The 26,365-nt window shown below is 45.8% G+C and overlaps 1 protein-coding gene across 1 annotated transcript in view; it reads right to left on the bottom strand.

Annotated features, from left to right (window-relative positions):
* Positions 1 to 26,365, bottom strand: part of LOC121582655 (GDNF family receptor alpha-2) — a 91,574-nt gene that overhangs the window by 45,778 nt on the left and 19,431 nt on the right. Inside the window, exon 3 of the mRNA XM_041898628.2 lies at positions 23,676 to 23,753. Coding sequence (XP_041754562.2) covers positions 23,676 to 23,753 — 78 coding nt within the window. The remainder of the gene's footprint in view (positions 1 to 23,675; positions 23,754 to 26,365) is intronic.

The following is a 26,365-nucleotide window of genomic DNA, read 5'->3' as shown; positions in this document are numbered from 1 at the left end:
TCACTATTATTCTCCAATGTAGAAAATAGTCAAAATAAAGAAAAACCCTTGAATGAGTAGGTGTGTCCAAACTTTTGACTGGTACTGTACATAGCGCAATTATGTAAATCACACTGCTGCTCTCTCATTTAGCTATTTGCGCCTTATGGATTGTGATTGCTGTCGATGGCTGCTCCCAAATGTATATACTGTATACAGTGGGGAGAACAAGTATTTGATACACTGCCGATTTTGCAGGTTTTCCTACTTACAAAGCATGTAGAGGTCTGTAATTTTTATCATAGGTAAACTTCAACTGTGAGAGACAGAATCTAAAACAAAAATCCAGAAAATCAAATTGTATGATTTTTAAGTAATTCATTTGCATTTTATTGCATCACATAAGTATTTGATACATCAGAAAAGCAGAACTTAATTTTTGGTACAGAAACCTTTGTTTGCAATTACAGAGATCATACGTTTCCTGTAGGTCTTGACCAGGTTTGAACACACTGAAGCAGGGATTTTGGCCCACTCGTCCATACAGACCTTCAGGTTTCGGGGCTGTCGCTGGGCAATACGGACTTTCAGCTCCCTCCAAAGATTTTCTATTGGGTTCAGGTCTGGAGACTGGCTAGGCCACTCCAGGACCTTGAGATGCTTCTTACGGAGCCACTCCTTAGTTGCCCTGGCTGTGTGTTTCGGGTCGTTGTCATGCTGGAAGACCCAGCCACGACCCATCTTCAATGCTCTTACTGAGGGAAGGAGGTTGTTGGCCAAGATCTCGCGATACATGGCCCCATCCATCCTCCGCTCAATACGGTGCAGTCATCCTGTCCCCTTTGCAGAAAAGCATCCCCAAAGAATGATGTTTCCACCTCCATGCTTCACGGTTGGGATGGTGTTCTTGGGGTTGTACTCATCCTTCTTCTTCCTCCAAACACGGCGAGTGGAGTTTAGACCAAAAAGCTATATTTTTTTGTCTCATCAGACCACATGACCTTCTCCCATTCCTCCTCTGGATCATCCAGATGGTCATTGGCAAACTTCAGACGGGCCTGGACATGCGCTGGCTTGAGCAGGGGGACCTTGCGTGCGCTGCAGGATTTTAATCCATGACGGCGTAGTGTGTTACTAATGGTTTTCTTTGAGACTGTGGTCCCAGCTCTCTTCAGGTCATTGACCAGGTCCTGCCGTGTAGTTCTGGGCTGATCCCTCACCTTCCTCATGATCATTGATGCCCCACGAGGTGAGATCTTGCATGGAACCCCAGACCGAAGGTGATTGACCGTCATCTTGAACTTCTTCCATTTTCTAATAATTGCGCCAACAGTTGTTGCCTTCTCACCAAGCTGCTTGCCTATTGTCCTGTAGCCTATCCCAGCCTTGTGCAGGTATACAATTTTATCCCTGATGTCCTTACACTGCTCTCTGGTCTTGGCCATTGTGGAGAGGTTGGAGTCTGTTTGATTGAGTGTGTGGACAGGTGTCTTTTATACAGGCAACGAGTTCAAACAGGTGCAGTTAATACAGGTAATGAGTGGAGAACAGGAGGGCTTCTTACAGAAAAACTAACAGGTCTGTGAGAGCCGGAATTCTTACTGGTTGGTAGGTGATCAAATACTTATGTCATGCAATAAAATGCAAATTAATTACTTAAAAATCATACAATGTGATTTTCTGGATTTTTGTTTTAGATTCCGTCTCTCACAGTTGAAGTGTACCTATGATAAAAATTACAGACCTCTACATGCTTTGTAAGTAGGAAAACCTGCAAAATCGGCAGTGTATCAAATACTTGTTCTCCCCACTGTATGTGTATTTTAACACAATAATGGATAAATTGAAGAAGTTTAAGCTGCCTATCAATCATTGTTTTTGCGACCAGTGAAAAATGCGCTCTTCCAACAGCATAGTGGGGATCCCAGCCTATGGAATTAAAGTTTGAGGGAGTTCCTCCCTTTTAAACTCCTCTGTGGTATTGTGCTCCACATACTGTCAAAAACTAGTTTAATGTAGCCCTTTCCTGCAGTCAAATGACCTAGTGGCCTCATGGGTGGATTGCTATTAATATTTTTCCTAATTTCCTAATTAATAAACATTATTTCAAAAACCCTGCCTAGAATCCGGTGTTTCTATGTCTAACAGTTTTGTTATATTTCAGTCTTCTGTGATGTATATAAAGTGTAGTATTGGGATGCAAATAAAAAAGTTTATACATTTCAACTCTACATTATATCTGACATGGTACAGGTGTCATTTTTTTGACCCCATAACCATGTGTGTGATGTGTATACTTTTGTTTCAAAGTAGATTTGTTGAAGACTCTGTGTGACCCTGATTTAGCCCACTGCAGTAAAAGGTTAAGAAGACCACAAGTGGGGCTTTTATTGCTCAATCAAATTTGTGCTGATTAAAACACTTATCGAGATATTAAAGTGTCATCAACAAAAAACTAAAACAATAGGCCTATAGCAAATGCATCATATGGCATTAATTTTTCACATGCAAATAACACTTTTTGGTAGTACTCAATGAGAGCAGCATTTATTTGTAAACTCGAAGCAATGAACCCAATCCTTCATGACAACAAAATCATAGACAACATAGTAGGCTAATAAATCCTTCATTTTGGGGTTATGCTCAGGTAAAATAATTTGACTAATCTATATTTTCATATTTCCAAGTCCTATTCTTGAAGATCAAGGGTATTCAATTAATTGGAATGACTGGAAATCGGACAGATATAGCCTAATTGTATTACTATCTGTATTGAAGTAGAAAGCAATGGGTTAGAAGAAGCCAACATAACCCATAAAGTAAAATGCAACATCAATTTATGGCCAGCTATGTAAACTTTAACATTGATTTATCCTGCAATAGATGTCGTTCAATTGGTAATATTCCATTTTGTCTTCTTCTAATGCCTCTTAAGGGGAAAGTAATCTAAAAGTAACTGAAAGTAATCAGATTAAGTTACTGAGTTTGGGTAATCCAAAATGTACATTACTGATACAAATGTTGGACAGGTAACTAGTAACTGTAAAGGAATACATTTAGAAAGTAACCTACCCAACCCTGTTGATTGTAATCTAACCTGTGTCTTCTTGTTAAAAGGCCCTGTCTATCTCTTAATCTCATGTCAATCCTTCTCCTCTCCTCTCCTCTCCTCTCAAGAAAATATCATGGTTTGACCAATTTTACTTCAGATTCCGATGTCAAATTTCTAGCTGTTTTGGATACCCTGCGTTGCTCCTCCTGCTGCAGCAGCACCCCTGGTTGCACCGCTGCTGTTGCCGATGCCTCACAGCTGGTTACATTTATGTATTAATTCTGAATGTTTAAGTTTAGAGTTAAAGGTCCAATGCAGCTGTTTTTATCTCAATATCAAATCATTTCTGGGTAGATATTAAGTACCTTACTGTGATGGTTTTCATATAAAATGGTCAAAAAGAAACAAAAATAGCTTCTTTGAAAATAACAATTTCTCAAGCAAGAATTTTGCTAGGACTGTTATTGGCAGAGAGGTTTGGAACACTCTTTCTTATTGGTCTATTCACTAGGCAGAACAAAACTCCATCCCGCCAGAACAGGCTGACACAGCTCTCACACTAAAAGGACATCAGATGCTCTATTGGGATGAGGTCTGCGGACTGCGCAGGTCACTTAAGTAAACTGAACTCGCTGTCATGTTCCAGGCAATGTTTTCCACTCTTCAATTGTCCAGTGTTGGTGATCGTGTGCCCACTGGATCCGCTTCTTCTTGTTTTTAGCTGATAGGTGTGGAACCCAGTGTGGTTTTCTGCTGCAATAGCCCATCAATGACAAGGATCTACAAGTTGTGCGTTCCAAGATGATGTTCTGCACACCACTGTTGTACTGCGCCGTTATTTGTTTGTGGTCCGCATGTTGGCTTGCACGATTCTTGCCATTCTCCTTCGACCTCTCTCATCAACAAGCTGTTTTCGCCCACAGGACTGTCGCTGAGTGGATATTTTTTGTTTGTCGCACCATTCTCAGTAAACCCTTGACACCGTTGTGTGTGAAAGGCCCAGGAGGGCGGCCGTTTCTGAGATACTGGAACCGGCATGCCTGGCACCGACGATCATACTACGTTCAAAGTCACTTAGGTCACTAGTTTTGCCCATTCTAATGTTCAATCGAACAGTAACTGAATGCCTTGATGCCTGTCTGCCTGCTTTATATAGCAAGCCACGGCCACGTGACTCACTGTCTGTAGGAGCGATACATTTTCGTGAATGGGGTGGTGAACCTAATAAACTGTCCAGTGAGGGTATATAAAACACAGGAAAATCTAGTTTTTGACAGCACTGGGCCTTTGGGAAAGGGTTAAAACAAAAACAACTCCACAGTTAAGTTTACGCATACATTTTGAATGATTAAGTTAAGGGTTAAGGTTTGGAATAAGGTTGCCTATCACTGGGATTGAACATGCAACCCTCAGAAGTGGAGCTCGCGTCTTACGTCCATCCACCACCCCCGTCTACTTAATTGTAATAGCGCTCACCGTTGCGCCTTTTGGGTACCTGGACGGACGTCGGATTTAGAAGTGGATCTTGAGCGACCTAGCTGCTCCTCCCCTCCCCTCCCCTCTCTTCTACTCTCCTCTCCATCCCTAGCCTATCCTCTCCTCTCCTATGCTCTCCGTACCTCCCTCTCCTCTCTTTCCTTTAATAAACTAAGTGAGGGATCCCAAGAGAGGGAGAGTGAGAGATAGAGATGGAGAGAGAGAGGGGGGAGAGAGAGAGAGAGAGGGGGGAGAGAGAGAGAGAGAGAGAGAGAGAGAGAGAGAGAGAGAGAGAGAGAGAGAGAGAGAGAGAGAGAGAGAGAGAGGGAGAAATAAGTATCTGGAGTGAGTGCATGGGCCAATTAGAGTGTTGCCCTGGGTCGGCTGTTATCTCTCTCTCACATAGCCTTTACAGCATCTACACACAAAGCCTTGCCCCCAGGCACACACAGACACTCACACACACACACACACACACACACACACACACACACACACACACACACACACACACACACACACACACACACACGTGCACCAGGCGCATGCACACGTACACACACACACACACACACACACACACACACACACACACTCACACATACACAAACACGTATGCACACATATACTATGTGTATACACACACTTACACACATTCACGGTTTCTTACCCATATGTTTTATTTAAGTACTGCAGTCAGGCAGCCTCTCAACTTACACCCCCACTCCCTCACACACACACACATCGTATCGAGGCATGATCTAACAAGGTTAGAGAGAGGGGGCAGCGAGGGAAGAGGAGAAGAGAGGACAAGGGGGAAGTAGAGAAGTGAGGAGAGGAAAAAGAGAGGAGGAGGGATTTGACAAGGAGGGGGAAAAGAAGAGAGATCAAGAGTCGCCTGAGATCAGGGTAGACACAGCTGGCTAGCCTGACAAATGCCATACACACACATCCATAGTTAGAAAGATGGACAGAATATGATAGAGAACGATATGGAGAATTACAGATTTATAGATGAAGCTAGACAGAACAGAGCAGAGACATACTATACAGACAGACCTACATTATACTGTACTGTTAAGTTCCCCAACAAGAAACAAAAAATTTGTTTATTTGGAACCAACAAAGAGTCACTGACAACAACCAAAATGAAACAGCTGGGGTTCTAGGAGGGGTTGTCCACTGAAAGTTGACTAGCAACAACAACTGGGACCTAAAAGACACCCACCATGAGCGCCAACAAGATTTGCCCAAAAAGAAGCAAACAAAATAAAACCCACACCAAACTTAAAGACAGGAAGCAAACCAAAGAGTGGAGCAAAACGAAAACAGGGAAGATCAGAAGAGACAGGTTAGAAATCAAATAGGGAGAGCCAACTAAAGGTGTTAACCCTCCACATCTCTCAAGACAAATGGAGCACTGGGCCAGCCGCTCTTAAATATCACCTCACAGGTGACACACCTTCCGACTAACGAGATGACAAGCCAGCACAGGTGTAACGCACACTGACTAAAGAGGTGACACCAATCGGTGCCTGTAACATTACAGACAGACCTACAGTATACTGTACAGACAGACCTATGATGTGTCAGATGAAAGAAGAACCTTGTTAGAACCAGACTGATAAAAAACTGCTGAACATGGAACGTATTCAAACCCCCTCAGACAATAGATAATAATGATCAATATCTAGAGTCCCCTTGTACTCAGAAGGTACTGCAGGGAACACATACAAATGAGCTAATGCGCACGTAGCAGGGTAGCACAACAGGCATACAAAACACACACGCAAACACACACACACACAAGCACATACTATCACGTTTCAGGAGAAGACCCAGATGCAGACAGTGTCGAAGTAACAAAAGTTTATTACAAAAACGGGGCAGGCAAACGACAGGTCAAGGGCAGGCAGAGGTCAGTAATCCAGATCAGAGTCCAAAAGGTACAGAATGGCAGGCAGTCTCAGGGTCAGGGCAGGCAGAGGTCAAACTAGAAAACAGGAACTTGAGAAAGCCAGGAGCAAGGGGAAACCACTGGTAGGCTTTACGAAACAAAACGAACTGGCAACAGACAAACAGAAAACACAGGTATAAATACACCGGGGATAATGGGGAAGATGGGCAACACCTGGAGGGGGGTGGAGACAATCACAAAGACAGGTGAAACAGATCAGGGTGTGACACATACGCACACACAAAAACACACATACAGGAGGGTAAGCTACAGGTGTAATACCTTGCTAAAATCAAGTATAGAGTTGATTTGTTATAATTCATTGGTATTAGATTTAAAAGGTGATCGACTAGCTCCTGATTTGTAATGTCATTAATGCATTTCTTTTGAAGCAATGTTTAAATTTTTTTTACAAGTGAATAGGTTGGTTTACTTTTAAGTTTAAGTTTCCCACGTATCTCGTAAAAGTTTTGACCAATGAGGTAACTTGTTAAGTTGTGGCCAATGGGAGAGTGGACTGGTTGCTGGGAAAGAAAAGAGAGGGAAAGGTTGAAAGAAGGGAGAGGAGAGACGTTAGTGGGGTTGGTGAAGGAAAAACGACCAAAGGAAACGATAAAGAGAGAACAAAACCATACCTACAGAGTTTTTTAAAGGGAAATCCTGATTTTATTTCTATAAGAGAGTGTTTATTATTTAGTTAAGAAAGACCTAGTGGAGACTGAAGCTGCCGTCGCATTGTGGAGACATTCGACATCCTAGAGGTTAGCCTAACATCGTGCAAGACTTGGAGAGAATTGCTTGTGACGATCAACGAGTTCGGGTTTCCAACGGATGTCTGTTTCTGCTACGGAGTACTGGCTGCATTGATAGCTGTGTTCACCTGTGGATCTTGTGAGGACACCAGCACGGAACTACTATATTTTGCTGAGGCATTATCTACAAGTAGTGAGTAATATAGGATTATTTTATGTATCATTATGGCACATGTAGGGAGATGCCAAAGGTAAAATATAATAAACATGTTTGATATTTTATAATTCAGATACATGCTTAAATAAGGAATATAGACATGAAGTATATGCTGTGTTTTAAATGAATGCATGTGTTTTTTCACAGAGGCTCTTAAACAGTGTGCAGTACATTAGTTTTGTAAGAAGGGGCCTAAGCCATGCAGCCAATAGAATGATAGAATGAGAGGCTTCATATAGAAAAAAGCATTCATGACATTTTGGAGTGGATAATGTGTAACAGCTGGACGTTGAAAAAGAGGGGTGGTGCAGAGTGCAGAACTAAAAAAAAGTTAGGAATGTATGCATGTTTTTTTCATATGTGTGTATATAAGAGATCTCTAAGCCAGAGGGAGACAGTTGCTCCATGGAGCAAACTCTGGCTTTGTTATGCAATAAAGTCTAATTCTTGAATTCACAAGCTCCTGTGTCTTGAGAGATATTTTTGAGTTGATTATCTCTTAGTCAAATATTTCTACAACAGTAACTACAAATGTGGGGTGGACTTCGGGACTTTATGTATGTCGTCATTTTTTTTATGAGCTCCAACGCGCGCCCAGGGTTTAAGCAAGCTTGCAAATAATTTGGACATGGGTGGTGGAAAAATCATTGGGGTTTATTATTTTTATTTATTTTGATGTGATACATTGAAAATTGATTAATATAGATCTTGAACCTTATGTCTGTTGTATTGGTGGAGTCATTTACTGTTTCAGTTTCATTTAATGCATGGGAAAGCATATAATAATAACCAAGTCTATAATCATTCTATCTGAAGTTAATACCCTATTTGTCATTCACCCTAGCAAGTTTACAATAGGGATTCTTATTGGAGATGTCCTTCTCACCTAATATCCCATGCTGTTCAGATATTCTAAATAAGGTAATATTGTGAGAGTCAAATTCGAGCCTGGTGAGAGGGTTACACAGGAAACAGAGGGCAGAGCAAGCCCCCAATCACGGCAATCAGTACCGATGCACCAAGTCTGGAAACAACAGGACCCTGCAGCTTCTACCTCCAAGCCATAAGATTGCTAAATACATTTAGTTATTTAAAAAGTTAACCAAATAGTTATCCAGACTGCATTGACCCTCTTTGTACTCACTTTTTTGACTCATCACATACGCTGCTGCTACTGTTTATTATTTATCCTGTTGCCTAGTCACTGTATTCCTAGTTATATGTACAGTACATACACTATATATACAAAAGTATGTGGACACCCCTTCAAATTAGTGAATTCGGCTATTTCAGCCACACCTGTTGCTGACAGGTGTATAAAATCGAGCACACAGCAATGCAATCTCAATAGACAAACATTGGCAGTAGAATGAGCTCAATGACTTTCAATGTGGCACCGTCCTAGGATGCCACCTTTCCAACAAGTCAGTTAGTCAAATTTCTGGCCTGCTTGAGCTGCCCCGGTCAACTGTAAGTGCTGTTATTGTGAAGTGGAAAAATCTAGGAGCAACAACGGCTCAGCCACGAAGTGGTAGGCCACACAAGCTCACAGAACGGGAGCCCTGAGTGCTGAAGTGCGTAGCATGTAAATATTGTCTGTCCTCACTTGTAACACTCACTACCGAGTTGCAAACTGCCTCTGGAAGTAAGATCAGCACAAGAACTGTTCGTCGGGAGCTTCATGAAATGGGTTTCCATGGCCGAGCAGCCATACACAAGCCTAAGATCACCATGCGCAATGCATAGCGTTGGCTGGAGTGGTGTAAAACTTGCCACCATTGGACTCTGGAGCAGTGGAAACGCGTTATCTTGAGTAATGAATCACGCTTCACCATCTGTAAGTCCGATTGCCGAATCTGGGTTTGGTGGATGCCAGAAGAACGCTACCTGCCCCAATGCATAGTGCCAACTGTAAAGTTTGGTGGAGGAGGAATAATGGTCTGGGGCTGTTTTTCATGGTTCGAGCTAGGCCCCTTAATTCCAGTGAAGGGAAATCTTAATGCTACAGCACACAATGACATTCTAGATGATTCTGTGCTTCCATCTTTGTGGCAACAGTTAGGGAAGGCCCTTTCTCGTTTCAGCATGACAATGCCCCCATGCCCAAAGGGAGGTCCATACAGAAATGGTTTGTCGAGATAGGTGTGGAAGAACTTGACTGGCCTGCACAGAGCCCTGACCTCAACCCCATCAAACACCTTTGGGATGAATTGGAACGCCGATTGCGAATCTGGCCTAATCGCCCAAAATCAGTGCCCGACCTCACTAATGCTCTTGTAGCTGAATGGAAGCAAGTCCCCGCAGCAATATTCAAACATCTAGTGGAAAGCCTTCCCAGAAGAGTGGAGGCTGTTATATCAGCAAAAGGGGGACCAACTCCATATTAATGCCCATGATTTTGGAATGAGATGTTGGACGAGCAGGTGTACCTCAATTACCTCGTACCCCAGCACATCGACTCTGTACTGGTACCCCGTGTATATAGCCAAGGTATCATTGCTCATTGTGTATTTATTATTACTTTTCTTATTACGTGTTATTACTTTTCTATTATTTCTCTATTTTCTCTTTCGCTGAATTGTTGGGAAGGGCCCGTAAGTAAGCATTTCACTGCTAGTCTACACCTGTTGTTTTCGAAGCATGTGATGAATAGAATTTGATTATTTGATTTGAAACTGTGATGTATGACTAAGCTGGTAATTGGAGCTTATCCGCCAGAACAGCTAAAAGTAACTATATCCCCTCTTCCTCCCTCCTTTTCCCTTTCTCTCTCATTCTCCTCTCTGATCCTCTCCTCCCCCCTTCTCTCCTCTGCTTTCCTTCCCTCTCCTCTCTTCTCCTTTGGTCCTCTCCTCTCTACCTTTACTCTGTTCGGCTCTCTTTGCCTTCTTCTCTTCTCTCTTCTCTCTTCTCCTCCCTAACTGTTTACTATGTTTTTTGTGTCACTGTTATGACAGTGATTTGTAACTTCATAACATAGGGTTGTCTCACAGCTCATCCCAACTCTCTGTCCAACAGCAAAAACAGTTAAAGCATCCCAGTTGAACTCACTCTGACAAATGTATCAAAGCAGCTGTCTTCTGAGAAATACAGTATGCATGTAGACACACACACACACCCTATTTCTCTCCCTCTCTTTCACACACACATTTGCGTCAGAGCTGTCTATATTGATGTGTCTCAGTGCTTTGGATAAAGAAGTGTGTTTGTTGGTGATTGTTTCTCCGCTGTCTGCTAAAATGTCCTCTGTCACTCACATACACACACACACTCCCTCTCTCTCTCTCTCTCTCTCTCACTCTCTCTCTGTCACGCTCAGCCTTTCCCTCCAATCGATTGGTAACAGTCTTGTCTAAGACATACTTTAATGTCCTACTCCTTTTCCTTCCTCTTTCTTCCGCACACGCTATTTAAAACTCCTCTATATCATCCTCTTATCTTCCTCTCCCTCCCTCTCTCTAGCTCTGCTTCCTTCTCCCTCTCTTGTTGCTTCCATCCCTCTCTCTCTCTTTCCCTACCTCCCTTAATCTCTCTCTCTCTCTCTCTCTCTCTCTCTCTCTCTCTCTCTCTCTCTCTCTCTCTCTCTCTCTCTCTCTCTCTCTCTCTCTCAGGTTTCAGATATCTGCATGGTGAATGGATAGTGGATCGAGTACTATCTAGGGATGAGTGGGCATCTTCACATGAGATTGTTACAAATCGAATCAGACTGATAGGATCATTTTATCTCTGTCTATAAGGTCATCGCCTCACTCTAAACAACACAAGCACACACATGCACGCACTCACATGTACAAACGGAATGGTGGAGTCTTTGGTCTTCGTGTGTGTGTGTGAATGTTATTTATTCTGCAGTGAAGCTGTCTCCTAGAGAAGCTGCAGATTACCTCTCAATGCTTTAAATAATGAGAATTGTGAACTGGCGCATACAGAAATTGGAAAGAAAATAGCTTTTCGTGACAGGACGGAGGATAGCTTCAGTTACAGATACACACACACACACACACACACACTCGCACACACACATGCTTCAGTTACAGACAGAAAGACACACACACACGTTCAGAAGATAGCTTCTGTTTGTTCATCTCAATCAACAGAGGAGCAGTGCGCTGAGCTTTCCATATTTGTATTCTGAGTAGCCCCTCCATATCAGAATCACACTCACAAAGACCAACAGACCTGGGTTCAAATACTATTCATGGTATTTCAATTACCTCCATAGACATTTGGTAGTAAGTATTTGGGAGAAAATAAAATGTATGCTATTTATAAGATATAATTAGAAAATACTCAAATACACAAAATTAAATAGTTAAAAAACAAATAATCAAATGCACACAATGTTATTATAGTTTAATGATATAATATTGGTTTTTTATTTATTTTTATTTGAAATTCAGTTCAGTTTCAGTTAGTTTTCATACTTGATTTACTAATTTTTATTTAGTTTAAGTGAGGATTAAAACATTTCAATTCCATTTTTATATTATTTAGCTTCAGTTTTAGTTTTAGTGTTATGGCTAAGAGCCATTTATGTGTTGTAGGGCTATAGATTTTTTTTGGGGGGGGATTTTACTTCTTGCCACTGGAGGGCAGTAATGCATACGATGATGGGCCAGGACCATCTCTGATGGCGTCTGTGAGAGCATGGGGGCGCAATTAAGGCCAGCTCAATTTTGAAATAGTCAATTTTCTTTGCGAGTAAAATTCATTGGCTGATCCCTCCTGATGACCCGGCTGTCACGACTCCAACCGTGTCATTAAGTCATGCCAACTGGGTCATCAGGAGGGATCAGCCAATGAAGTTGGATGTCCCACCCAGTTGACTAAATCTAAAAGGCGAAAATGCTCAATGGCATTGCCCATGCTAACGCAGGCTTTTGGCCACTAGAGGACTCCATACAACTCTATGGCCAGGACATAGGTTTGGTTAGGTTTAAATTATAAATCAATCCTAATGTGACTTGGATTTAAAGGATAAATGCCTAGACTGATGCAATACATATGGTGGAAGGAAACTCTTGTCCATGTTTACACCAATCCAAAGCTTTTTTTACTTTAGCATTAGATGTTAGACGAATCAAGTAACTTTACCTTTATCTGACAGAGAGAGAGGAAAAAACAACAAATGAAGTCATGGCCATTTGACGTGTTATGTTTATGTAATATTAAAGATGTATCACTGACTAACCCCTTCAAATAGGGTTAATAAAAACAGCTACAAACAACAGCAAAAACAAAAGCAATACAACACTTCTTCACAAATCTATCAGTTCACAGCCAGTGTGTGTGTGTGTTTCTGTTCAAGAAGACTACGCATTCCAGAGAGGTGGTTGTTCGGTTTCTCAAGCCTGTCAACAGACAGAAAATATTCTCTCCATGAACGCTTGGGATGCAGGGGCAGAAACAGCCATCCTTCCATGCCAGAACTGGAGAGGTGACTCTGTAAACATGGCCCCTTTACCTCTTCCAGGTATTTCCATAGCTCACACGGGGCACTTAATGCCCTGCCAGGTTAACCCTCTGGCAGGACAGTGATCTCAGACACAATCTTCGATGTGAGGAAGCTATATTTCTGAAGCACTGTGGTCGAGATGCTTGCTGAATTCATCGTGCTGGCATCTTCCTGGGGTCCTGCTGCTCCACGGCTGTACTCTCTGATTTGCTGAAGTACAAAAGACTCTGCTTCCTTTTCAGTGGCTCCATCTCTGTTGAGCGAAGTGCCAGAGACACAATTGGGTCCATCAGGCAAGGTGCTGCAGGGGTTGGATCGACGTTGGCTGCCAGAGGATTGGTGCCACGGCACCACATCAGACAGTGACTGGCTGTCAGTTTGAAGTTGGTCAGTGTGGATTGCCAATGGCTCCAGAAACTTCACAAACTGCTCTAGCTTGGCCCAGTCACTGGTCAGCAAGTTGGTCGGTGTGGATTTTCTAAAGGCTCCAGCAACTTCACAAGCTCTTCTAGCTTGGCCCAGTCACGCTCCGTGCTCACCCTCATATTTCTTCCCTGTTAGCTAGTGATAGTGATGCACAAGCTAGGCCTATTTTAAACATCAGCATCTACTGGCAGCATTTACCCACAAGATTCAGAAGCTCAAAAACCCCATTAGAAAAACAACAACTTGAAAACCACATTAGATTTTTGCCCAAAGTTTAGAAGAAAAAAACAAAAACAAAAACAAATTAATTATGTTTTATATTTAATTTTAATTAGTTTTGCAGTCAAAGATAATGTTTTCAGTTATTGTTCACTAGTTTACTCCAATTATGGGAGGGGTGGTGGGGTTGGAAAGTAATAAAGGAAAATATATTTTTTTAAAGGATATGTATATATATGTATCGTGGCAGATCAGGGGGTTGGGTCAAGACGTTTACACAGATCAGACACGGACAGAGTATGAGTAGCTTGGTTTCAAGGGTGTTTATTAATAAAATAATCAAAAGAAAAGGTTAGGTCTCCCCCATGAGACCCTCTCCAGGATACCATCTCCAACTACACGGAAGTGACCTTACTTCCCCCAGTCCTCTCTCATGTGCTGCCCTTCTGGCAGCTTTATGGGCCATGCACAGCTGGTGAGCAATCCGCCCTTAATCACTCACCAGCTCCCAATCAGCCCCAATTAGTCCTGTCCGGGGAGCCCGTCGACACCTGGCACGTCCAGCAGATGGAGCCACCGCCTCGTGATGTATACTCCATCTGTTACCAGGCCTCGACGAGTCTCCACCTGACCTTCTGTACCTGGTCAGCTTTCGGCTGATGTACATGATGGGGTGCTCCTCCCCTTCGTGTATCTGGACCACCATCTGCACCTGGAAATCGGGCGTTACGAGAATCGGATGGGAGAACAGCACTTCCTTCAGACGGCTGAACGCCGCTTCTGTCTCGTCCGTCCATTTCACTGTTTTCGGGAGGCGGACCCTGATTAGATCGGTAAGGGGGAAAGCTATAGCCGCAAAGTTGGGAATAAACCGGCTATAGTATCCTGCCAGTCCCAGGAAGGACTTGACCTGTGTCTTGGATGCGTGGAACAGGCCAGTCACGTTCCGCGTGAACCTTCCTCTCCTGGGGCTTGACGTTCCCCTGTCCGATCAAATACCCCAGGTACTGCACGTCGTTGAACCCTAGCTTGCATTTCTTGGGGTTTGCGGTCAACTCGGCATGTCTGAGCGCGTCCAGCACCGCCTGGAGGTGCGTCAGGTGCTCCTCACAACTTTGGCTGTGGATGATGATATCATCCAGATAGGCTGCTGCGTACTGCTGGTGGGGTCGAAGCACTCTGTTCATCAATCGCTGGAATGTGGGCGGGGCTCCGTGGAGACCGAACGGGAGCACCCGGTACTGGTACAGACTGTCTGGTGTCGAGAACGCCGTCTTCTCCCGGGAGGAGGCTGCCAATGGTACCTGCTAATATCCTTTGGTCAGGTAAAGGGTGCTGATGTACCGGGCCTTTCCCAATCGGTCGATTAGCTCATCCACCCTCGGCATGGGGTAGGTGTCGAATACGCTTATGTCATTCACACCCCGGAAATCATTACAGAAGCGGAGGCTACCGTCCGGTTTGGGCACCAACACGATGGGGCTGCACCATGCACTGTGGGACTCTTCAATGACCCCCATCCTCAGCATAGCCTCCACTTCTTGTTTCACAGCCTTCCGTCGGGCCTCCGGAATTTGATACGGCCTCTTTCTTACCGTTTCTCGGGTACAGATTTCTTACATCCGGGTACGGATGTGGTGTTCAATGAGGGTCGTGCGGCCCGGCTTCTCAGAGACCACCGCTGTGTTCCGATCGACAAGCTCCCGGAGCTCTTACTTCTGGGCCGGGTCGAGGTCCTCACTGCTCGAGTCCACCACTGGTACCGTTGGCGTCCTGGGTCCCGACCATAACACGGCCAAGGCTGTCCTCTTGTGCCACTTCTTCAACAGGTTTACGTGGTAAATCTGTTGAGGTTTCCGTCTCCCCGGTTGCCATACGCGGTAGTTGACAGGTCCCAGTTTCTCGACCACCTCGTATGGTCCGTGCCATGTGGCCAGGAATTTACTTTCGGCTGTGGGGATCAACACCAACACCCTGTCTCCCACCTGGAATTCTCAGGGTTGGGCTCCACAATTGTAGACCTGGGCTTGGCGCGTGTTGGGCCTTCTCCATACGTTCCCTCACGACTGGCCATATGGCTGTCATCCGTGTGGCAATGGAGGATTGGGGTACTTCTCGGATTGAGAACATTAGGTGGGGTAGCAGCTGGTCCGAGTTCTTCCTGTCCTGCTCGATGACCTTCCGCAGCATCTGTTTGCGTGTTTTGTTAAAGCGCTCAACAAGCCCATCCGTCTGCGGGTAAAAACGGAGGTCCGGATCTGCTTGATCTGCATGAGGGCACACAACTCTTTCATGAGACTTGGTCTGTTAGGATCTCGTTAGGGATGCCCACCTGGCTAAAGAGTTGGAACAGCTCCCGGACGATTCCCTTGGATACCGTCGCCCGTAGGGGAATGGCCTCGGGATACCGGGTGGCATAGTCTACTATTACCAATATGTACCTGTGTCCTCATGCAGTCTTTAACAGGGGTCCCACTATGTCCATGCCGATGCGTTCAAAGGGCACCCCGATGATCGGCAGGGGGACCAGAGGGTTTCGGAAGTGTGCTTTCGGGGCAGTGAGTTGACACTCCGGGCAGCTGCGACAGTAGTCTTCCACGGCCCTCCTCATCCCGGGCCAGTGGAACCGGGCGGCGACCCGTTCCCGGGTCTTCTCCATTCCCAGGTGCGCCCCCAACAGGTGGGTGTGGGCCAGCTGAAGAACGGTTCCTACGTACTGTCGGGGCAGCAACAATACCTCTCGAAGTTCCCCTTGTTGGTGCAACACCTGATACAAAATGTTATTCTTAATTTGGAAATGTGGGTATCGCCAGTCACTCACCCCCGGAACTAGCTGTCCATCCACCGCTATCACTTGGGCTGCGGCAGCTTTCAAATTTGGATCCTCCCACTGGGCCGTCCCGAATTGTCCCCTCAGTTGGCCCCCAAAGGGGGTCTCGACCGGCCCCTCGAAATCGAGAAGGGGAAGGCTGTTGTTCCCCAGGGGGTTCGGGTTCCGGCTCCCCCTCCGACTCCGGACCCGTGGAGTCAGGTTGGTTAACCGGTGGCGTCTTGGCCGCACAGGCGAGGGGTCGTCCCCGCTCTCTTCTTCCGCCGGCTATATCTTTTTTTTCAACTCGTGCCCCCCTAGGGCTGCGAACAGCGGACAATCCCGTCCCACTAGGATAGGTACCGGCAGCTCTGGTACTGCAGCTACCATCATCTGGCAGCTCCCTTGTGGTGTCACGATGTTGGTCCATACGGCGGGATACCGCTTTGTGTCACCGTGAACACAGGAAATGGACATCTCCCTACCCCGTCCAGTCTCCTGGTTCAGCAGGCTCGTGGTTATGAGCGTAACCATGCCTCCGGAGTCTAATAGCGCTTCCGTGTCGTGTCCGTCAACCTTCACCGGGACCATGGGTGCAGTTGATTCATGGTGCGCCCAACAGGAGGTGACATTGTTCACGGTGTGACCCACCTGGTCTCCGGTGCTAGCTGATGGCATCGACTCCTCTCGAGCAGGGCAATTCCAGGCAATGTGCCCCCGGGCGCCACACTCAAAACACCTCCGTTGGTCTCCATCTACCTGGGGTCGGCGGTGGCGGGTCTCTCTATGGGTTTGCGGTCCCTTGGCCCTGCCAACTGTCGGTTCGGGGGACACTGCGGTGGGGTTGTCCTTCCGTCCCCTCGCACAGGTCGCCGACTTGTCCCGGCTCCCCCTCATTAGGGCCTGAGTGTTCTGATGTGTCTCCACTGCTTCCAGGAGGCCCTCCAAGGTCTGGGGCGTGCATAGGCTCGCTGCCCTCTTCATGTCATGGGGTAGCGCCCGTACAAAGCGATCCAGGACCACTTTGTCGAGGAGGGAGAGGGTGGATACGTTGGTTAGGAGCCATGCTCTGGTGACGCACAGAAGGTCGCTCATCTGGGCTCGGGGGTATGCGTCGGGTACAAACCTCCAGTTGTGGAACCGTTGAGCCCGATGGGCCAGGCTGTACCCGGAGTGGCTGAGTATCTCCCGTTTGAGTCCGTCGTAGTTAGCCGCCTGTTCGTCGTTCAGGTCCCAATACGCCTTTTGGGCATTCCCAGAGAGGAACGGGGCCAGCAGACATGCCCACTTCGGCCTTGGCCATTCTTCCCGTTGCGCTGTCCGTTCAAACGTACAGAGGTATGTTTCAATGTCATCGTCTTTCGTTACCTTGATTAAAAACTGGTTGGAATGGGATTCAGGAGACGCTCCTCCTTGCAGCTTCCTGACTTCCTCCACAAGGCGGACGTTTTGTAGTCGCTGTTCCTCCAGCGTTCGTTTTTGAACCGCCTGTTGTGCTTGTTGGGCCCGGACGATCTGAGCTATCAACTCGTCCATGCTGATGCTGTGTAAATGTCAACCCTGACCCGACCACGTTATCAAGATGCCCGTATTCTCCACCACTAGTGGCAGATCAGGGGGTTGGGTCAAGACGTTTACACAGATCAGACACGGACAGAGTATGAGTAGCTCGGTTTCAAGGGTGTTTATTAATAAAATAATCAAAAGCTTTATGGGCCTTGCACAGCTGGTGAGCAATCTGCCTTTAATCAAACAAATCAAATCAAACTTTATTGGCCACATGCGCCGAATACAACAGGTGCAGACATTACAGTGAAATGCTTACTTACAGCCCTTAACCAACAGTGCATTTATTTTTAATAAAAAAGTAGAATAAAACAACAACAAAAAGTGTTGAGAAAAAAAGAGCAGAAGTAAAATAAAATAACAGTAGGGAGGCTATATATACAGGGGGGTACTGGTGCAGAGTCAATGTGCAGGGGCACCGGCTAGTTGAGGTAGTTGAAGTAATATGTACATGTGGGTAGAGTTAAAGTGACTATGCATAAATAATTAACAGAGTAGCAGCAGCGTAAAAAGATGGGGTGGGGGGGCAGTGCAAATAGTCTGGGTAGCCATGATTAGCTATTCAGGAGTCTTATGGCTTGGGGGTAGAAGCTGTTGAGAAGTCTTTTGGACCTAGACTTGGCACTCCGGTACCGCTTGCCGTGCGGTAGCAGAGAGAAACAGTCTATGACTAGGGTAGCTGGAGTCTTTGACAATTTTGAGGGCCTTCCTCTGACACCGCCTGGTATAGAGGTCCTGGATGGCAGGAAGCTTGGCCCCAGTGATGTACTGGGCCGTACGCACTACCCTCTGTAGTGCCTTGCGGTCGGAGGCCAAGCAGTTGCCATACCAGGCGGTGATGCAACCAGTCAGGATGCTCTCGATGGTGCAGCTGTAGAATTTTTGAGGATCTGAGGACCCATGCCAAATCTTTTCAGTCTCCTGAGGGGGAATAGGCTTTGTCGTGCCCTCTTCACGACTGTCTTGGTGTGTTTGGACCATGATAGTTCGTTGGTGATGTGGACACCAAGGAACTTGAAGCTCTCAACCTGTTCCACTACAGCCCCGTCGATGAGATTGGGGGCGTGCTCAGTCCTCTTTTTTTTCCTGTAGTCCACAATCATCTCCTTTGTCTTGGTCACGTTGAGGGAGAGGTTGTTATCCTGGCACCACACGGCCAGGTCTCTGACCTCCTCCCTATAGGCTGTCTCATCGTTGTCGGTGATCAGGCCTACCACTGTTGTGTCGTCGGCAAACTTAATGATGGTGTTGGAGTCGTGCCTGGCCATGCAGTCATGGGTGAACAGGGAGTACAGGAGGGGACTGAGCACGCACCCCTGAGGGGCCCCCGTGTTGAGGATCAGTGTGGCAGATGTGTTTTTACCTACCCTTACCACCTGGGGGGCGGCCCGTCACTCACCAGCTCCCAATCAGCCCCAATTAGTCCTGTCCGGGGAGGCCGTCGAGACCTGGCACGTCCAGCAGATGGAGCCACCGCCTTGTGATGTATACTCCATCTGATACCAGGCCTCAACAAGTCTCCCCCTGGTGGCTGACCTGCTGTACTCCACAGTATGTATATGTATTTATATGTATGTATTTATGTATGTATGCATGTATGTATGTATGTATGTATGTATGTATGTATGTATGTATGTATGTGTATATGTATGTATTTATATATGTATGTATGTGTATGTATACACACTACCATTCAAAAGTTTGGGGTCACATAGAAATGTCCTTGTTTTCGAAAGAAAAGCACATGTTTTGCCCATTAAAATAACATTGTTAATGTTGTAAATGGCTATTGTAGCTGGAAACGGCTGATTTTTAATGGAATATCTACATAGGCGTACAGAGGCCCATTATCAGCAACCATCAGTCCTGTGTTCCAATGGCACATTGTGTTTGTTAATCCAAGTTTATCATTTTAAAAGGCTAATGGATCATTGGAAAACCCTTTTGCAATTATGTTAGCAAAGCTGAAAACTGTTGTGCTGATTAAAGAAAAAATAAAACTGGCCTTCTTGAGACTAGTTGAGTATCTGGAGCATCAGCAATTGTGGGTTCGATTACAGGATCAAAATGGCCAGAAACAAAGAACTTTCTTCTGAAACTCGTCAGTCTATTCGTGTTCTGAGAAATGAAGGCTATTCCATGCGAGAAATTGCCAAGAAACTGAAGATCGCTGTGTACTACTCCCTTCAAAGAACAGCACAAACTGGCTCTAACCAGAATAGAAATAGGAGTGGGAGGCCCCAGTGCACAACTGAGCAAGAGGACAAATACATTAGAGTGTCTAGTTTGAGAAACAGACGTCCCACAGGTCCTCAACTGGCAGCTTCATTAAATAGTACCCGCAAAACACCAGTCTCAACATCAATAGTGAAGAGGCGACTCCGGGATGCTGACCTTCTAGGCAGAGTTGCAAAGAAAAAGCCATATCTCAGACTGACCAATAAAAATAAAAGATTAAGATGGGCAAAACAACACAGACACTGGACAGAGGAAGATTGGAAATAAAGTGTTGTGGACAGACGAATCGAAGTTTGAGGTATTCGGATCACAAAGAAGAACATTTGTGAGACGCAGATCAAATGAAAAGATGCTGGAGGAGTGATTGCCATCTGTTAAGTATGGTTGAGGCAATGTGATGGTCTGGGGGTGGTAAAGTGGTGGTAAAGTGGGAGTTTTGTACAGGGTAAAAGGGATCTTGAATAAGGAAGGCTATCACTCCATTTTGCAACGCCATGCCATACCCTGTGGACGCCGCTTAATTGGAGCCAATTTCCTCCTACAAAAGGACAATGACCCAAAGCACAGCTCCAAACTATGCAATAACTATTTAGGGAAGAAGCAGTCAGCTGGTATACTGTCTATGATGGAGTGGCCAGCAGAGTCACCGGATCTCAACCCTATTGAGCTGTTGTGGGAGCAGATGGCCGCATGGGACGTAAGAAGTGCCAATCAAGCCAATCCAACTTGTGGGAGGTGCTTCAGGAAGCATGGCGTGAAATCTCTTCAGATTACCTCAACAAATTGACAACTCAAATGCCTAAGGTCTGCAAGGCTGTAATTGCTGCAAATTTTTTACATTTTTAGTCATTCAGCAGACGCTCTTATCCAGAGCAACTTACAGTTAGTGAGTACATTATTTTTTATATTTTTTTCATACTGGGCCCCCGTGGGAATCGAACCCACAACCCTGGCGTTGCAAACGCCATGCTCTACCAACTGAGTTACATCCCTGCCGGCCATTCCCTCCCCTACCCTGGGCCAATTGTGCACCGCCCCATGGGTCTCCTGGTCACGGCCAGCTACGACAGAGCCTGGATTCTAACCAGGATCTCTAGTGGCACAGCTAGCATTGCGATGCAGTGCCTTAGACCACTGCGCCACTCAGGAGAACAAATGAAGGATTCTTTGACTAAAACAAAGTTTTAAGGACACAATTATTATTTCAGTTAGAAATCATTATTTCTAACCTTGTCAATGACTACATTTCCTATGCATTTTGCTATATTTCCTATTCAAACTAATTTCATGTATGTTTTCATGGAAAATAAGGACATTTCTAAGTGACCCCAAACTTTTGAAAGGTAGTGTATATATGCATTGGGGAGAACAAGTATTTGATACAATGCCAATTTTGCAGGTTTTCCTACTTACAAAGCATGTAGAGGTCTGTCATTTTTATCATAGGTACACTTCAACTGTGAGAGACTGAATCTAAAACAAAAATCCAGAAAATCACATTGTATGATTTTTAAGTAATTAATTTGCATTTTATTGCATGACATAAGTATTTGATACATCAGAAAAGCAGAACTTAATATTTGGTATGGAAACCTTTGTTTGCAGAGATCATACGTTTCCTGTAGGTCTTGACCAGGTTTGCACACACTGCAGCAGGGATTTTGGCCCACTCCTCCATACAGACCTTTTCCAGATCCTTCAGGTTTCGGGGCTGTCGCTGGGAAATACGGACTTTCAGCTCCCTCCAAAGATGTTCTATTGGGTTCAGGTCTGGAGACTGGCTAGGCCACTCCAGGACCTTGAGATGCTTCTTACGGAGCCACTCCTTAGATGCCCTGGCTGTGTGTTTCAGGTCGTTGTCATGCTGGAAGACCCAGCCACGACCCATTTTCAATACCCTGGCTGAGGGAAGGAGGTTCTCACCCAAGATTTGACGGTACATGGCCCCGTCCATCGTCCCTTTGATGCAGTGAAGTTGTCCTGTCCCCTTAGCAGAAAAACACCCCCAAAGCATAATGTTTCCACCTCCATGTTTGATGGTGGGAATGGTGTTCTTGGGGTCATAGGCAGCATTCCTCCTCCTCCAAACACGGCGAGTTGAGTTGAGGCCAAAGAGCTCGATTTTGGTCTCATCTGACCACAACACTTTCACCCAGTTCTCCTCTGAATCATTCAGATGTTCATTGGCAAACTTCAGACGGCCCGGTATATGTGCTTTCTTGAGCAGGGGGACCTTGCGGGCGCTGCAGGATTTCAGTCCTTCACGGCGTAGTGTGTTACCAATTGTTTTCTTGGTGACTATGGTCCCAGCTGCCTTGAGATAATTGACAAGATCCTCCCGTGTAGTTCTGGGCTGATTCCTCACCATTCCCATGATCATTGCAACTCCACGAGGTGAGAACTTGCATGGAGCCCCAGGCCAAGGGAGATTGACAGTTATTTTGTGTTTCTTCCATTTGCGAATAATCGCACCAACTGTTGTCACCTTCTCACCAAGCTGCTTGGGGATGGTCTTGTAGCCCATTCCAGCCTTGTGTAGGTCTACAATCTTGTCCCTGACATCCTTAGAGAGCTCTTTGGTCTTCGCCATGGTGGAGAGTTTGGAATCTGATTGATTGATTGCTTCTGTGGACAGGTGTCTTTTATACAGGTAACAAGCTGAGATTAGGAGAACTCCCTTTAAGAGTGTGCTCCTAATCTCAGCTCGTTACTTGTATAAAAGACACCTGGGAGCCAGAAATCTTTCTGACTGAGAGGGGGTCAAATACTTATTTCCCTCATTAAAAGGAAAATCAATTTATAACATCTTTGACATGCGTTTTTCTGGATTTTGTTGTTGTTATTCTGTCTCTCACTGTGCAAATAAACCTACCATTAAAATTCTAGACTGATCATTTCTTTGTCAGTGGGCAAATGTACAAAGTCAGCAGGGGATCAAATACTTTTTTCCCTCACTGTAGCTTTTTGGTCTAAACTCCACTCGCTGTGTTTGGAGGAAGAAGAAGGATGAGTACAACCCCAAGAACACCATCCCAACCGTGAAGCATGGAGGTGGAAACATCATTCTTTGGGGATGCTTTTCTGCAAAGGGGACAGGATGACTGCACCGTATTGAGGGGAGGATGGATGGGGCCATGTATCGCGAGATCTTGGCCAACAACCTCCTTCCCTAAGTAAGAGCATTGAAGATGGGTCGTGGCTGGGTCTTCCCCCACTGTATATGGGGGATTGGAAGTGATGCAGACAATTACATGAATGGAAGTTACAATCTATCTGCAATATTAAAGCTGATCTACCCCCTAAAAAATTAATCATAATAATCATAATAATAATAATAACATTAATATTTTCAGTATAGTTTAGTTTTTCAAATGTTTTAGTTTACTAAATTATTTTTCCAATTTTAGTTTTTATTTTAGTTTCAGTTTTCGTTTACTTTAATAACCTTGATTTGAACCCAGGTCTGCACACCAACCCTGTTACCTATTTAGACATAGACTATACACACACATATCCAGTGGTAGGCTACCTGAGATGATGGAGGCGTGTCTAAACTCTTCTGAGAATTCGTGGAGCTCGTAGGGCGACATCTCATAGAAGTCCTCCCCTGGAATAAAAAAAAACATAGAGAGATTGAGTTTGTGTGTAATGTGTGTGTGTGTGTTAGAGAAAGCGAAAGAGAGAGAGAAAGAAAGAAAGAAAGAAAGAAAGAAAGAAAGAAAGAAAGAAAGAAAGAAAGAAAGAAAGAAAGAAAGAAAGAAAGAAAGAAAGAAAGAAAGAAAGAAAGAAAGAAAGAAAGAAAGAAAGAAAGAAAGAAAGAAAGAAAGAAAGAAAGTGATGAGTGTGATAGAAGGAGTCAGGTGCAGGAGGGTAATCACCGAATGCAGAGTTTATTCTGTCGTACACAAAAAGTGCTGGATAGCGACAAACAAAACAGGCACACGAGAACATCTACCCTGGCAATACAAGGTAACGGTAGCTCCAACAATAACAGGCACAGAGGAAATATCTACCCCGGCAATAACAAGGTACGAATAGCTCCACTGAGCTACACTACTCGCACAAATAAACAATCACCCACAAAGACAAGGGGGGCAGAGGGAACACTTATACACAGACTAATGAGGGGATAAGAACCAGGTGTGTGTGATTGACAAGACAAGACAAATGGAATGATGAATAATGGAGCGGCAGTGGCAAGTAAGTCGATGATGACTAATGCCGAAGCCTGCCCAAACAGGCTGACCAAGACCCCCAGACGTTCCATGAACACCTTCCAAACTTTGGACGTGAACTGGGGACCTCGGTCGGACACTATATCCTCTGGCACCCCATAGTGCCGGAAGACGTGAGTAAACAGGGCCTCCGCAGTCTGCAGGGCCGTGGGGAGACCGGGCAGAGGAAGGAAGCGGCAGGACTTGGAAAAGCGGTCCAAAATGACCAGGATGGTGGTGTTACCTTGGGAGAGGGGAAGATCAGTCAAGAAATCAACACTAAGGTGAGACCATGGTCGTTGTGGAACTGGTAAAGTTTGTAACTTACCCGCTGGTAGGTGCCTAGGTGCCTTACTCTGGGCGCACACCGAGCAGGAGGAGACGTACACCATTACGTCCTTAGCCAAGGTAGGGCACCAGTACTTTCCGATCAGGCAGCGCACTGTACGACCGATACCTGGGTGACCAGAGGAGGGTGACGTATGTGCCCAGAAGATCAGACGATCACGGATAAGAGCAGGCACGTACCGCAGCCCAGCTGGACACTGAGGTGGAGATGGATCTGTGCGTAATGCCTGCTCTATATCCGCGTCTATCGCCCATACTACCGGCACCACAATGCAGGAGGCCAGGAGTGTTGTCTCTGGGCCTCTCTGCTGTGTCATACAGCCGAGACAGTGCATCTGCCTTCACGTTCTTCGTACCCGGAATGTATGACAGTGTAAAATCAAACCGGGTGAAGAATAGGGCACACCTGGCCTGGCGAGGATTCAGCCTCCTCGCTGCCCGCATGTACTCCAGGTTACGGTGGTCTGTCCAGACGAGGAAAGGGTGTTTTGCCCCTTCAAGCCAATGCCTCCACACAAAGGCACAGGGGCGGAGCTTGGGTGGCGTGCCCGAGCGTTGGGATAGGACAGCGCCTATCCCTACCTCGGACGCATCCACCTCCACTACGAACGGTAGTGATGGATCGGGGTGGGCCAGTACCGGGGCTGAGGTGAACAGACCCCATGTCAGCCTCAGCAGACCAGCGGAGCCGGGACGGCCCACCCTTCAACAGGGATGTAATGGGAGCTGCGACCTTGACAAAGCCCCGGATAAACCTCCGATATTAGTTGGCAAAGCCAAGGAAGCGCTACACCTCCTTAACCGTGGTTGGAGTCGGCCAATTACGCACCGCTGAAATGCGATCTCCCTCCATCTCCACATCTGAGGTGGTAATGCAATATCCGAGGAAGGAGACGGACTGCTGGAAAAACATACACTTCTCTGCCTTGGCATAAAGGTCATTCTCCAACAGTCGGGCCAGCACTTTGCGAACCAGGGGCACATGCTTGGCGCGCGTAGCGGAATACACCAGGATGTCATCGATGTAGACCACCACACCGCGACCAAGCATTTCCCGAAACACCTCGTTCACAAGTGACTTCCTTTACAAACCCGGACCCTAATGGTCGACTATCAAGTGCTCTGATGGGGAGTGGAATGGATAGGGGAACCAATGAACCATAGGGCATCACCAGGTATTCATAATGCCCTGTGGTTGTGCTGAATACTGTCTTCCACTCTCACCCCCCTCCCGAACACGCACCAGGTTGTATGCACTCCTGAGATCTAGTTTACTGAAGAAGCATGGCCCATGCATTGACTCAATCACTGAAGGAATGAGGGGGGGAGGATTACTAAATCTTATCGTTTCCTTGTTCAGTGATCGATAATCAATGCACGGGCGCAGACCGCCATCTTTCTTCTTCATAAAGAAGAAACTCGAGGAGGCGGGTGAAGTGGAGGGACGTATATACCCCTGGCCCAGGGACTCGGTGACGTATGTTTCCATAGCCCCCGTTTCAGCCTGCGACAGGGGGTACACATGACTCCTGAGAGGTACACATGACTCCTGAGAGGTACAGCGTCTACCCAAAGGTTTATCGCACAATCCCCCGCCCGATGAGGTGGTAATTTAGTCGCTCGCGTCTTTGAAAACGCATGCGCAAAGTTGAGGTAT

Source organism: Coregonus clupeaformis, chromosome 15 (assembly GCF_020615455.1).
Source record: "Coregonus clupeaformis isolate EN_2021a chromosome 15, ASM2061545v1, whole genome shotgun sequence".
Taxonomy (NCBI): Eukaryota; Metazoa; Chordata; class Actinopteri; order Salmoniformes; family Salmonidae; genus Coregonus; species Coregonus clupeaformis.
The sequence above is the reverse complement of the archived record's forward strand: the minus strand, read 5'-3'. Positions and strand labels throughout refer to the sequence as shown.